This window comes from Rhea americana, unplaced genomic scaffold, assembly GCF_003343005.1.
Source record: "Rhea americana isolate MKP2758 unplaced genomic scaffold, rheAme1 scaffold_4, whole genome shotgun sequence".
NCBI lineage: Eukaryota > Metazoa > Chordata > Aves > Rheiformes > Rheidae > Rhea > Rhea americana.
In genome coordinates, this window is record NW_028186534.1 from 13175522 (window position 1) to 13189780 (window position 14259).

Sequence of the window (14259 nt, forward strand, 5' to 3'; positions counted from 1 at the left end):
CCGGTGCGGCGAGGCGCTCCCGGCCGCCGGCTGCCCCGGCGCCTGCGGCAAATGCGCGCTGGCCGGTCTCTGGCCTGCGGGAGAAGGCGGGTTGGGGGGTGCCGGGGGGGCCACAGCCGGCACCGGCACCGGCCTGCCAGCGCCCGCCGGGATGCACGGAGACGGGGGACGGCCCGCGGCGGCCCGCGACTCACTCTCGCCCGYGGGCGTCAGGCGGCAGAGCTCGTGCAGCTTCGTGTCGGACTTGCTGAGCGCGCGGAGCTGCAGCTGCCTCGGCAGGGCCTGCGCGGGGCCGAGGGGGGCCCTGAGCCGCCTGCCCCGGAGCGGGGCCGTGCCCGGGCCCCCCGGCCCCCCGTGCACCCGCTTACCTCGTCCATTAGCTTCACCGCGTCCGCAGGCACCTTCCTCTTCCGAGCCTTGCTGCAAGGAGACGCGGGGCTGAGCCGGGGGCCGCCGAGCCGGAGCAGCGGGACCTTCCGAGCCAGCACCCAGCTCCTCGGTAGGTCCCGCGCTGCACCCGGCGGGATGCTGGGCGGGATGCTGCATGCACCCGGCGGGATGCTGCGTGCACCCGGCGGGATGCTGCGTGCACCCGGCGGGATGCTCCGGGCAGCCAGCGTGCCCCGGCTCCTCGGGTGCAGGGTGCCTCAAGGGCCAGGCAGGGAGCAAAAGCCAAGCGGGGCGCGGAGCGGAGCGGGGGAGCAGCGGCCCCTCGTGCCTCCGGGACAAGAAGCGGGGCGGCAGCGGGGCCGGCGGCGGCGGCGGGGGGCTCCTACCGTCTGCAGGCAGCACACAGGGCACCCAGGGAGAGCAGGGCGCCGAGCAGGGCCAGGGGGGCGACAGCCGGCAGCAGCGGGGGCCTCGGCAGCCCCTCGCCCGGCGCTGCCGCCATGGGCGAGCCGCTTCCCGCGCTCCTCCGAGCCCTGCGGAGAGAGAAGGATGGTCGGGCACCGGGGGCGGCTCGGAGGCGCCACCAGCACCCGCCGCCCACCCACTAGCCCTTTAAAGCCGCTAACCACAGCGGCTTTAAYGCTTTAACGGCTGCGGCTCCCCTGCCCTTCCTGCTCCCCCGCGGCAGCGGGGCACCACGCCACCCTCCACCGCGCAACCCACTGCCGTGCCACCGCTGCTGTGCCATTGCCACCAACCACCATGCAGTCCACCGCCGTGCCACCACTGCCGTGCAACCTGCTGCCGTGCCACCAAAGGCACGGTGCAGTGGGAGCAGCCAAGTGGGTGCGGGTCCCTTTCTTTAATGGTCGTGGCCACACCGGCAGAGTGGGAGCTCCGGTTCCTGCCTGCAGCAGATCGCATCRGTGCACAGGGTCAGCACGGATGCACCGAGCTGGCACGAGTGCACAGACCTGGTATGGGTGCACGGAACTGGTGCAGATGCACCAAGTTGGCATGGGTGCATGGAGCTGGTATGGGTGCATGGACCCGGTGTGGGTGCACAGACCCGGTGTGGGTGCACGGACCCGGTGTGGGTGCACGGAGCCAGCAGCAAGTCCAGGGCAAGAGAAGCAGAGGAGCGCAGGTGCTGTGGAGCCCAGGACGGAGCGTGGACGGCGGCAGCAGCTGCTCCCAGCTCCGTGCGAGCCCCAGGGGCAGCGTTCAGCTGCTCAGACCCTACTCGCAGAAGAGGCTGGTGTATTACTACATGTCAATGTGCCAACGTTTGGAATATGCCTTGGTTCAAAATTTTTCCCTACTGATGGAAGAAGAAAGACGAAGGTAGTTTGCAGCCTGGCAAACACTGCAGTAAAACATGCCTCAGGGAGGATGTAACTGATCCAGAGGCCGACGAAGCTCGCACCTCAGAGCAGGATGACGTCCACGAGCGCTGCCGGGGACACAGGGAGCCCCTCAGCCATGCCCTGTGCCTCTTACTCGCCCTCTTACATACCCTAATCCAGATCRCAAAGCCTCAGACCCAACCTGCCGCACCTGAGCTTCAAACACGAAACCAGGGCCCCGTGGGACAGCGCAGGGACCTCCCTCGTCCCTGGCTCTGCCTGACGACCCCCCTTTGCACATGCAGAGTCGGTGCCCTCCGAGGGGAGCTAGCACCGAGACGAGCAAACGGAGCATCTCCCCCGCCGGGCTCCTCTGCCTCCGAGCTGCAGCTTCGCAGGCGGGAGAGACCTCGGGAAGGAGGAGCTCCGGGGAGGTTTCACCCATCGAGCGACCCGTCTTGCTCCTCTCCCCTACGTATCTCATGTCACCCGCCGGCACACTTGGCGCATCTTCTCCCACGTAACCGGCCAGCCTTTGCTCACCCAAGCACTGTTTTATCCGAGAACTTCCCACGCCTTTGGGTACTTCACTAACGCTTTAACCCCTGGAGAGCAATTATTCCAACGTGGAAACCGAGACGGGCCTGCGGGACCCACCCGGCTGGGCAGGCTGGCTTAGATCAGAGCTGGGAAGGGAGCTCAGCTCTCTTTTCAAAAGCGTTTTAATTAGAGAGCGCTGCTTTYCTGTCCGAGCCTATGTTAATTATACGGATTGCCTGCAAAACGAGCGGTTGTTTTAGACAGTCCTCGCTTAACTCGTTCAGCTTATTAGAGCGACAGGATCCCAGGCAGCAAAGCAACGACAGTCAGGACAGAAGTGAAGAGCAGGCTCGGAAGTTCAGCAGACGAAGCGGTAACACGACCCAGCGGCTGGAAGCCGACGTCAAGCCAAGGCTGAAGCGGGAGCTTTGCTCGCTGAGGTGGGCGCACGCCGGGACGCCTGTTCCCACGGGACGGGGATTTCCCGTCCCCGAATTTCTGAGATTCRCGAATGAGACGTCCTACATTGAAATTAATGCGGAGAAGTTCTGACCTGCTCTGCCGATCCCCTGTGCTGTGCAGGAAAACAAATTTGAAAATCCGGTGTCTGGCCGAATTTGCTCAGAGTCGCTCAGATAAGACTGCGCCGGCTCAGCTAAACCACGCGACRCGGGGTGGCAAGATCGAGTTTTAAATAGACTTTTTGAAACGTGCAAATGAACTTCCTGCCAGTTAAGCTTTTGACTTCCGAGTCTTGGGGCTCCTCTCGAGGGCAAGGCGGCATTTTGTAGCGCGCCGGCTCTGCCGGCCGAGATGGCTTTGAAGACGACGGCAGTTGCGGCGGCGCGACGCGTACGCCCACAACCGCAGCGCACCAAGGAGGGAACAGCTCCATTTCGCGATACCTGAGCACCAGCACCACGAGCACAGTCGATTTGCTACCCAACGACTCGAGAGCTTTTTGTGGCTTTGAAAAGCCCGTCTAACAAAAGGCTTAAATTTCTCAGCCAGGCTTCGTGACTATGCGATTAAATTCGCTGTAAAATTAAGTTCTGCCACTAACAGTTCTGCCTGGCCTCCAGCTCACCTACATAGATAAATCAGCACACAATATTTAGTGCGGGGTAACAAGAAAAAAGTCCACGGAACTACTAAAAACGTATTTGCAGGGAAGCAGGACAAACATTACAAGTTGATTTCCATCAGCGATTGCCAACAAGGCTGCAGCTGACCCAGGCTCAGGCACCCTGGGGAGTTCTGCTGAAAAACGGCTCAAGAAGGAGAAGTAACTTTTTTTAAAAGAAGAAAAATCACAAAAAGTGAAAGCCCCACAGGCAGTTATAGCAACGGYATTTAATCTGCCTTAAATCATAGGATGTAATAACTAAATCTTAAAAATATTTCCAACRCGGAGTAGGCACAAGATCCCTTTCACTACCCCTTGCATTTCAGCAGCAGGAGCAAGGCTGCCTCTGAAGGGATAGACTTCATGGTTAAACTCCTATTAAGTTGTTTAACTTATAAAGGATCAAATACATTTCTGAAGTCCAGCCCCAAATGTCACAAAACTTGGATGCGCGATGCTTCTATCTACAGTCCTGATTGCTACTCACATGCTGGACTGGCTTTTACAGAAAACTTATCTAAAGGTTTTAAGACTATAAGTGACTCTTCTGTTCACACCATGTGGCTTCAGTTGAAGCTGAAATTGTTTCAGCACTTTTCTTTCTTCGTGCCCTTCTAAATTTGCTGGAAACTGACTCACTTTGGCAAAAAAAAATGCACTTCTAAGCACTAGCTGAGAAACGGCAGGGCAGGTTTTTTGCAGAGATGAGCCACAGCAGGACCCAAGTTCTGATGAGACCTCAGCGCTGCATTTATAGGAAATCGGATTCCAAAATACGGAAGGAGGGCATTAAGGAGCTATGCCCCATCCTGTCCCCCCCACCCCGAATCACCTGCCTACCACAGTGGTTTTCTTGCCACAAAATTAGTAGTTATTTGCAATTTCAAGTCTCCAAAATACAATGTTTCAAAGACTATGCTCTCTCAAGCCTCCACCCACCTGCGGCAGGGTGGCCAGGAGCTCACCATTTCTACGAACTGTTTCACATGCAAGCAAAAAATCTAGTCCCATCAAATCACTGAAATATTATTTTTCTTTTTGGTGGGGAGGCAGAACAGCATCTCATACCTCTGAACTCAACAGTTAAAATTCACTAAGAAAGTGATCAGTTCCCACTCCACTTCTAGGTTCAAACCACAGGATCCCAGCCAAGTTCAAGCACCTTTCCCCCCTTTCTAAGCCCCGGTACTTCCAGGATGACATTAAATTGCACCGTGCTTACAGACCTCCTTGGCCCGACTGGAACTTTGTTCAATAATCCAGCTGATGCTTCGACACTGAAGCGCTAAAGGAATCCTGCCTTTCCACTCTGGCTAGTTGCAGCAGCATCTAAGTATTTTCCARTCCCCAGTTTAGCTGAATATACGCAAGTTTGCCAGACAAGAAAATAAACAGCACTTACTTTGCAGAAACTCAAAAGCCAGTGAACATGAAGAACAGCAATCCAACCATACTCTCCTCCTTGCCAATCAGTCTGAGAATTTAGCTTCTTTTATCCAGCAGTTACTCCTAATTGGGGGTTTCACAGCTTTTCAAACATTCAAGCTCTCCTACTCTTCCTTTGGCTGATCTACAGCGCACAGCTGCTGGGCTGATGCCACAKCTCGCTTCCTGGCCTGCAGAGCTGGCTGCTTCACCCAATTGTAGGCTGGGTTTCTCCCTGCCTTGCCCGTGCAGGCTCTGCAGCGCTGCAAGCAGGCTCTGCAGGCACCTGGCACACAACAGCACCCTCTGCCGCGCTCCCCTTCTAGCAAGGCTGGTTTTAATGCCAGCTGTCTATCCGAAAGATACGCTGCCACACGTAATCACTACCTTTCAAACGACCAGTGCCTTATAAACACAGAGAGAGGGGGAAAAAAAGACTTTATTCACCAGGGACATAAATCGTCTTGGGCGGGATGCAGCAGCTGTTTGAACAGGAAATCTGACTGACAACTGAAGCTGTGGAAGTTTCAAGGAGTGATCAAAACGCAACCTAGCCAGGACACACGACTAATATGCCCATTACAAAGTAAAAAAGACAAGTAAAGTAGTGTGAGAACACAAAGCAAAACTCAAAAAAATTTCTCTGCCCAATTCGGCTCACCAGTCACGGGCCACTTCAGCAAGCACCCATTCCAAGCTGAGCACATTAATCCTTGTCATCACTCGACACTCGAGCATGGAAAACGAACAGTCATTTGGGAGGGAAGGGCACTGAATAACCATTGTTAAATCCTCGAGTTAAACCCAGTGCGTGGAGAACGTGAATTCAGAACAATGAAAACGCTACGGCCACTTTAGTTAGAAACCGATGGATGCTGATATGCTCAAGGCAGTCCACGTCATCTTTTACATCTGCTGTGAAGCTGGAACTTTGGTGTCCAACATAGCAGAATCCAAGTGTTTTCCAGGAGGAAAGAGTCACTACAGCAGATTTCTTGAAGACATTTCTCTTCCTGCTTCAGTTCACTGTTGCTCTGTGGTTTCTGAGCCGTGTCTGCAGTAATGCTAAATCACTCATGACTTAACTCTAATCATACCTCCTTCAGCCTTAGATTTTCTGATTAGCTTGGCAGTGAAGCGGACGGGCTTCGTCCTTGTAAGTAGGGGAAGCCCCACCCAGACTGACAGCTTTATAATTTTCTTAGAAATAGATAAAAAGAGTGGCATGAAAAGAGCAAAACTTTTCATTAGAAAAATGACTCATAGAATAAAAGGGATCTGATTTTTTTTAACTTAAAAAAATATATCCTTAAGATATTGGTGTGAAATTATTAACAAAAACAAGTCCCACCAGAAACAGAGTTTGATGGAACCACYGTCTCCCCTGGGTAAGGGCTGGCTGCCACCAACACAGAATATAACCTAGGGGAGAAGTTATCCTTCCCATCTGAGGACTATTCACATTGCAGGGAAGGGCATTTTGCTTCCTGGGTTGCCACCAGCATAGCCTGAAGCTCTTCCACAGTCAGGGCTGCATGCTCAGCACAGAGACCTCCTGAGCTGCGTACTCATCTGAGGCCCAGTCTGACCCAGGACTGGGTCCTGAGATTTTTTTTTTTTTTAATCTAAAAGCAATCTGTGTTCAATGAGCCACCTAGGACAGAAAAACTCAAGTAATGATGGCAGAAGCACAAGGTTCCCCACAGAATTGGTCTCAGCTAGAAAGTTTGAGACTCTGTTACTCTGCTGTCTTATTCCCCCAGTTCTGGCACACTGCTTGTGGAATGATTCAACTTTCCATGCCAAATCAATGGTTTTGCCATAACATGGCCTAGGGATGCTTTAGACTGCTAGCACCCATCTCCAAGCTGCCAGTTTTCTGTCTATTCATTACACCAGGGCTGCAAGGCACTACTTTCAACATAACTGAGATCTCATATAAATCCCATTGCAAGGAACAGATGGGAGAGAGCAGTTGAAACAATGTGCTGTTGTTGTTTTCACCCGGCACTAGCATCTGCCTTTTCTGCTCTGCCAGAATGTGCTTGGGACCCTGCCCCCACTTGCATGTGCTCAGTTGGCTGCTGCAAACACAAGCTACAGTTGATGGCAGGATGTGGGGCTTTCAAAGTCCCTCCTCGGCTGCTATACAGCCAGCAGTGTTATCACCCAAGTTACTATAGACTCTGAATGGAGGCACTACCACAGTGATAACAGAGGAAAGAAGTGTGCAAGCGAGCAGGGAATCATATTTCTTGCAGCCAGTCCTTATAAGAGGCTCAGGCTTACTGAATGCTTTCAGGGCTGGACAAACGTATACGCCTTCCCGTCCCAGGAGGGCTCAGCTCAGTAGCATCTAGTTTTGGAAACTGCTGCTTTTCAGCCCAGTTTTCAAGCTGGACAGACTGAGGCCCAGAGGAGTGGGATGGCTCACCCAGGCTCTGAGGCTGTGAGCTCAGGGCCTGCTTAGAAGGTCTGCAGCCTAATGCCTTCCTCAGAGAGACTAGAACTCAGTCATTTTTTTGTGTGTGTCTGCTTTCTTCTGCTCCCGCTGTAGACTGGCTTCCTGGGCCTGCAGCTGTCCCAGCTGTTTGTGAGCATTAGCAAGTTTCTCCTCCAGCTGAGCTGTAGCAACGCTGTGCCTGAAAAGCAAGAGGTGTTAAAACAGTATCATCCTGTGTGCTAAGAGCAAAGGTCTGCCACCACCCCCGGAGGGAGCCCCTTTCCTATGGGACCAGTGCAAGCATAGTGCTGAAATCCAGGAAATACCTGATGCGCAGTACAATATGAGTTAGAAAACATATAGGTCTTCTTGTGACACTCAACAGCAACATGTGGAGATGATCATGGGAAAGAAAGGGCTCCAGTACCTTTCCTCAGAAAGCTCCTCTCCCACAGCTTGAATTTCACTCAAAGAACCCCAGACAAACATGCTCATAACCGAGCTGGTCTGAAGAGCTCATTAAAGGCTCTGTTCTCTACCTCCCCTTACATCTCATCCACATGTTTCATCTGTTCCTGCAACACCTGATTTGAATCCCATCTCTTCCCAGAAGGGCCAAGAATGATCATTTAATCCAGCAGCCCCAAAGAGGAATTTTTCCTACCGTCCAATGTTGCGTGCCAAGGCCTGCTGGATTCCTCTGATATCCTTCTGCGTCTGCTCAATCTTTTCCATTGTTTGGAAGAGGCGGACGCTCAGGGCCTTCTTGGTGCTTTTGCTAGCGTGGTAGATCTCTTTGCTGTTCCTCTGTGGCAACACTGTCCCTCCAGCTTTCTCTCCAGTGCTCTTCCCCCGCAGTTTCTCATTCAARAAGTCAAACACGTTGCGGGAAGCCTTACGGCTGCCCGCAGGGGACTGGCCAGCACTATTTCCCTTTCCCTGGCATTTCTTCAGTTTGCCTGGATTCAGCTTCCCCTGTTTCTTCTTCTGAAGCACCTCAGCACACTGGTCAAGGGACTTCCCTCGAGGAAGCACTACGGCCTGCACTGGCTCCACTCGTCCCTCAGAATTCTTCCCCAAACCTGAGGAGGAGAGGCCACGAGGAAAGACATCAAGCCATTACCACAAGATCATCCCAAATCACCTCGACAAAAACTGCAACTGACAGTCACAAGCTTAGAACAAACATATTGGCTTTTGAGGTACAAAGTCATAACTATCATCAAAGTCAAGCGGGGGCAGCAAGGGCCACAGATGTTTATGATGGATGCTATGACAGGAGCCTTCTGCAGCAGAACATAAGTGATAAAAAAAATCCAAGGTCATGCATTGGGCTAGTTTCTATGAAACGTCACATTCAGCTTCACAGGCCAGGTTCTCCTTAAAACTGGTTTGGTTCCTCTGAAAGAACTAGAGACAAATGCAAGTAGCAGACCAGCCTCCTAAAACCACCAAGGCTCAGTACATTTTGTACAGTGAGAAGCTAGTTCAGCAGGCTTTGAAATCTGTGTTTAAGAGCCAGAGGATGCTTTAACATAGACATCAGAAGCTTCACAGCTCTGTTCTCTTCTACCTGAAGTCTTTGAACATCTCATTTAACAGTTCTCATGGTTTTAATCATGAGCTTGACTGTGGTTCTAATTTTTGCTGTTACTATACACCTATTGGTGCAAACATGTCCCAGTACTTAGATGAAATGTCCCTTCTCACTTTCTAACAGTTCCATTAGGTGTGATTCATCACAGTCTGAGTCTTATCTAAAAGGCCCTGCAGTAAAGGAGTTTTAACTTCATGCAAAATCTTGCTCTTTGTAACCAGCTCCTGGGAACTATCATAAGACCAAAGTTATAAGGCAGGCAAATAAATTCAAGCCCTCACATGACTAGGACCATCTTCTCCCCTTACCTTTTCCAAATTCATATCCCATCTGAGCAAGCAGTTTGGAGCCAATGCCACGAGTATGGGCTTCCCAGCCGCCAAAAGAGGAACTGCAAGCTGGAGTCCATTCCCCATTTTCTGGCATGCTTGAATCTATCACTGTGGCACAGAAGAGACAGATTAGTGAAACACAAACAAAACTGCTATGTGAAACCTTCAGCTGAGGGTAAGGGAGGCACACACAACACAAAAACCACTCACAAGGCAGTGATTTACTGCACATATGATCACAGAATGGTTGAGGTTGGATGGGACCTCTGGAGATCACCTAGTTCAACCTCCCTGTTCAAGGGTTGCATCCAGGCAGGTACTGAATATCTTCAAAGGAGATTCCACAACCTCTCTGAGCAACCTGTTCCAGTGCTCTGACACTCTTACAGTAAAGAAATTCCTCCTCATTTCAGGCAGAACTTCCTGTGGCTCAGTTTGTGCCCATTGCCTCTTGTCCTCTTGCTTGGCACCACTGAAAAGAGCCTGGCCCTATCTTCTGGACACCCACCCTTAAGGTATTTGTGTACATTGATAAGCTTCCCTCTCAGTTTTCTCTTCTCCAGGCTGAACAGGCCCAGCTCTCGCAGGCTTTCCTCATAAGAGAGACGCTTCATTCCTCTGATCATCTTCATAGCCCTATGCTGGACTTTCTCCAGTAGTTCCATGTCTTTCTTGTACTGGGGAGCGCAGAACAGGACACTGTACTCCAGATGAGGCCTCACCAGGGCTGAGTAGAGGGGCAGGATCACCTCCCACTGATCTTATAGTTCCAGGGTGAAGAATCCAGAAGTTTTTATGCTTCTTTGCCTTACTCCTGGGATGATCACAGAGAGTGACATACTCCACCAGCGTAGTCATTGCCTCATTTAGCATTGAGTCTACTGCAAGCATCATTCCACACTTCCAGCTCACTTTTCTAGTATGAGGCTCCTCTAGGACACTATGCTAGTTTTGTATTATTAGCATCAATAATCTCAATTAGGCTAAATTTAAAGAGCTCTAGGACACAGCTTTGTCCCAGGGAAGTAATTGAGACAGTAGCACAGGAAGGGTGTTGCCTGTGTAATCTTAAAGAAGATACTCGGGCTCCCTCTGTGTCAGCTTTTGACAGTAAAACAGGGCAGGTCTGTTACTCCTACTTCACCAAGGCGCTGGGAGGACCAAATACTTGCAATTACTGTGATCTTGTATTCTAATGTCATGGAGCTGCATGAAGCTGTCAGAGAGATGAGGAAGCCTTCCTATTTATTTATTTATTTGCTTAACTCAGTCAGTCACATTAAAAAAAAAAAGACCCACACAGCTTGGAACCTACCTACCTGTAATTAATACCCTCTACTTTCATTTGTTGGGAGTTGTCGTGGAAACCTCCAACTTTCATTAGCCCAGTAAAGTAACTTGCATGAAACAAAGACTGCAGTTAGCAATTGTAACATAAGAGATACTTAATGTTCTCTGCTATCTTTCAGCAAAATATAAAGAGATTATATCAACTCTTTCATCAGAGATGAGACACTTGTAATGAAAGCTTCAAGCCAGGAGAGTAATTCAGTATATCCCAGAGAGGAGGTCAAACCTGAATCACAGGCTGTTTTTGCTCCTCATTCTCTACCTTTAGCATAACCAGAATCATCAACGCTATCTTCATCAGACTCAGCAGAGGAAGCACCATCTTCACTTCGTAAAGGGGGAATGATACCATCTCCTTCTACGACAGCTTCCTTTAGCAGCAGGGAATCAAACTTCACAGTGTAGTAGCCACTGTCGATGTCTACAGAAGAAAAAGCAACAGGTAAGAGTTCAAGCATGCAATATGCAGCTGGTAGAATGCTTTCCACAGCAGATTTAGCTTCAGTGGGAGAGGAGGAAGGCCCAAGGAACATGTATTAAAAAAAATCCTTTTTTTTTGCTTGAGATTTCTGTCTAAAAGTATCCACTGTGATGAAGAGCTATTTCTACAGTACCTGTTTTGATACTTAGAGACTTATTTCTAGGAGTAATGAAAGAGGGGCTGCAGAGAAATTGAATTACAGAATTGCAGAATGGTTAAGGTTGGAAAGGACCTCTAGAGACCATCTACAATCCCTCTGCTCAAGCAGGGTCACCTAGAGCACATTGCACAGGATCACATCCAGGCAGGTTTTAAATACCTCCAGAGAAAGAGACTCCACAACCTCTCTGGGCAACCTGCTCCAGTGCTCTGTCACTCTCATGGTAAAGAGGTTTTTACTCATATTCAGACAGAACTTCTTGTGTTTCAGTTTTTGCCCGTTGCCTCTTGTCCTATCACTTGGCACCTCTGAAAAATGTGTGGCCCCATCCTCTGGGGACCCTCCCTTAAGATATCTGTAGACATTGATAAGATCCCCTCTYGGTCTTCTCTTCTCCAGGCTAAACAGAGCCACCTCTTGCAGCCTTCCCTCATCAGTGAGATGCTCCAGTCCTCTAATCATCTTCATAGCCCTACGCTGGACTCTTAAGAGAAGGCAGACTTTTCCCTCAGGCTCAGCAATAGTCAAAGGAAGAAGCAAAGCAGGAATAAACCCCCACCCTGACCAGGACACAAAGGAACCTAAAGAAGCCTGTATTAGCAGCTGACAAGCAGGGCCAACTCCCTTAGCTTTTCTTTCAACAAGAGCAGATTATTGCAATTCTAGCATTCATGCAAGTTCCCGTAATACCCATCTTTTTTCCTACCAGTGCAGCTAATGACTATCTAGCATTTTTATTCTCATACTCCTGCTCCTATGTTACCTTTTTGTCTAACGCTCTTGTTTCCTAACCTCCTCCCATCCCAAGACCTACAAAACTCAGAATATTTTCTCAGCTATTTCCAGATTTTCAGTTCAGGCCTGTAACTACCTAGTCAACTTTTTCAATCATCAAACAAAATAGTCAACTATTTTATTTCATTTAAGCATCCACGTTTACCCTCCATATAGCAGCCTGACAAAACACACTAAAACAAGACTCACCAGTTATTTTTGCAGTATACCATATTCCATCACTATGTTTTGCTAGGCAGGCCGAGCCCACCTCCAGAGTGCTCAGATTGGGCTCCTGAAATGGCTGAAGCTCTTCCACAGACACCACTTGCCCATGGGAATACCTGCCAGGGATGGTGGAAGAAGAATCATATCTACCCCACTTGGAAAGGGTTTAAATAAAACTTCCTTCCCTCAATAAAGAAAATATGAGCCAGTTGTCAGCACTGATGAATCTTCACCAATAATTACCAAAGTTTTATCACACACTATTTCAACTATACAAGATATTCTTCAATTTTCATCTTGAAGACATTATTTATGTCATTTGTCAATGCATTCCATCCTGAAAAACAAAGCTCTTCTCGCTAGTGACATGCCCAGTAAAAAATTTCACAGATTATTTGATAAACAGGATCACACAGAAATGTAGGTCTCTAGTCCAAACTCCTGCTCAAAGCAGGACCAGCTTCATAGACATATCACGTTGCCCAGGGCCTTATCTAGTTAAATTTTGAAAATCTCCAAAGACAGAGACTCCACAACCTCTCTGTGCAATCTGTATGCATGCACTATCTACAAACTAACTAAAAAAAAAAAAACCCATGTTGATTAATAATTAATTTAGCTACTCAATGAAGTTGGTAGAATCTCTGCATTTTCCCACGGGATTTAGCATATCACCTCTGTATTAGCTCAAGAAAGCTGTCAAACTGTTTGATGCACTGTTTATCATGTTATAGTTTAAAAGCAGAAAGAAAAATATTTGGCAAAATTCCACTTGGTTCAAAAGCCAAACATGGCACTTTCAGAAGAGCTTTCTTCCTTTGCATGGCCAGGCTTTAGCACAAAGAAGGCCATAAACTTCCTCCCACCCCTTTCTTTTTTACCGACAGTTCTCTTTAAATCTGCATTTGTCATCCAAGAAGAACGGACACGGCTTCAAAGACTTGTGAGTTGGATAGAGATACAGCACTCTGACGCCTGCACTGCCATCTTCCAAGTATTCCGTGCCCACAATCATGGCATTATGGTACTCCAGGGTCCCCCAGGAACTATAGTATGGGGCTTTAACCTTCATCCCACTCAATTCCTCCTCCTCCTCCTCTTCTTCACTGTACTTTGATTCACTTTTCTCATCAGTTTCTTCATCTCTCTGTGATGACAGCTCATCATTAGTAGCTGAAGGTTTGTCCTCAGTTCCAAGCTCAGCAATGGCTTCCTTAAAAGCAGCATATTCCTCATCTTGGGCAGAATTGTCTAGGTTGGCCTCCTGCTCTAGGGGACCTACAGGAGAGGAGGAGGATGCACTTGTATCTAATGTAGCAAGAAGTTTGCTCTTTTTAATAGACACCAGGCTAGATTCAGTCAGTTCTATCAGCTGCTTTAAGTCTTCCTGCAACTGAATCAAGTCCGTTTGCTGCGACGGGTCAAGGCCGGCCCCCAAGGCCAGCTCTACTTGCTGCAGCTGGGCACTGTAGGTGTGAATTGCTGCCTCCAGRCTCTCTTCATCCATTATCAGCACAACGAAGCCACGTCTAACTGTGACCTTTCTGGGAATTCAGAACATTTTCAACCAGGTTACTTAAAATGATGAACAGGTCTTTGTCCGCAGCCGCCACCGGCTAATCGCCGTCCTGCTGCTTCCCGCGGAGGAGGCCCGAGGCGGCACCTGCAGCGAGGGACATTGGACGGCGCGTTACCGCGGGCCGCCGCCCTGCGGCAAGGGCGCCTGGCTCGGCCCAAGCGCTCGGGGCCGGCGCAGCGCCACAGCCATCACCGCCACCCGCCGCTCTCGCGTCCCCCCCCGCCACCGGGCGCGGCCGACCACCCGCCTCACTCACCCCCCGACTCCCCCCGTCTTCCTGGGACACCGCCATGACACCCCGCCGGCTTCCGGTCTTCCACGCCACCCTACTTCCGGCCTCTCTAGCCGACGCGTTTGGCCGTTTTGTCTAGGAGACTTCCCCCCACTGCGCGGGGGAGGGGGGTGTGGCCACCAGAGCGCTAGGCATTCTGGGAGTCGCAGTTCCCCCGGGGGGGGCGCGGCGCTCCGGCCGCCGCGCGAGAACTACA

The 14259-nt window shown here is 50.3% G+C and overlaps 2 protein-coding genes across 2 annotated transcripts; both read right to left on the reverse strand.

Annotated features, from left to right (window-relative positions):
• Positions 1–892, reverse strand: LIME1 (Lck interacting transmembrane adaptor 1; the record flags this gene model as incomplete). The annotated part of the gene is made up of 4 exons (XM_085314279.1): positions 777–892; positions 369–420; positions 195–282; positions 1–74 (listed from the first exon to the last, which is right to left on the reverse strand). Coding segments are annotated over exons 1-4 (330 nt in total), but the record flags the coding sequence as incomplete, so codon positions are not given.
• Positions 893–5248: 4356 nt separating this feature from the next.
• Positions 5249–14119, reverse strand: ZGPAT (zinc finger CCCH-type and G-patch domain containing). Its single transcript, XM_085314221.1, has 7 exons — positions 14028–14119; positions 13074–13855; positions 12175–12308; positions 10812–10970; positions 9176–9307; positions 7935–8352; positions 5249–7469 (listed from the first exon to the last, which is right to left on the reverse strand). The coding sequence occupies exons 2-7, from the start codon at positions 13697–13699 to the stop codon at positions 7331–7333; spliced, it is 1608 nt and encodes a 535-aa protein (XP_085170347.1). The 5' UTR covers positions 13700–13855; positions 14028–14119; the 3' UTR covers positions 5249–7330.
• Positions 14120–14259: the final 140 nt, after the last annotated feature.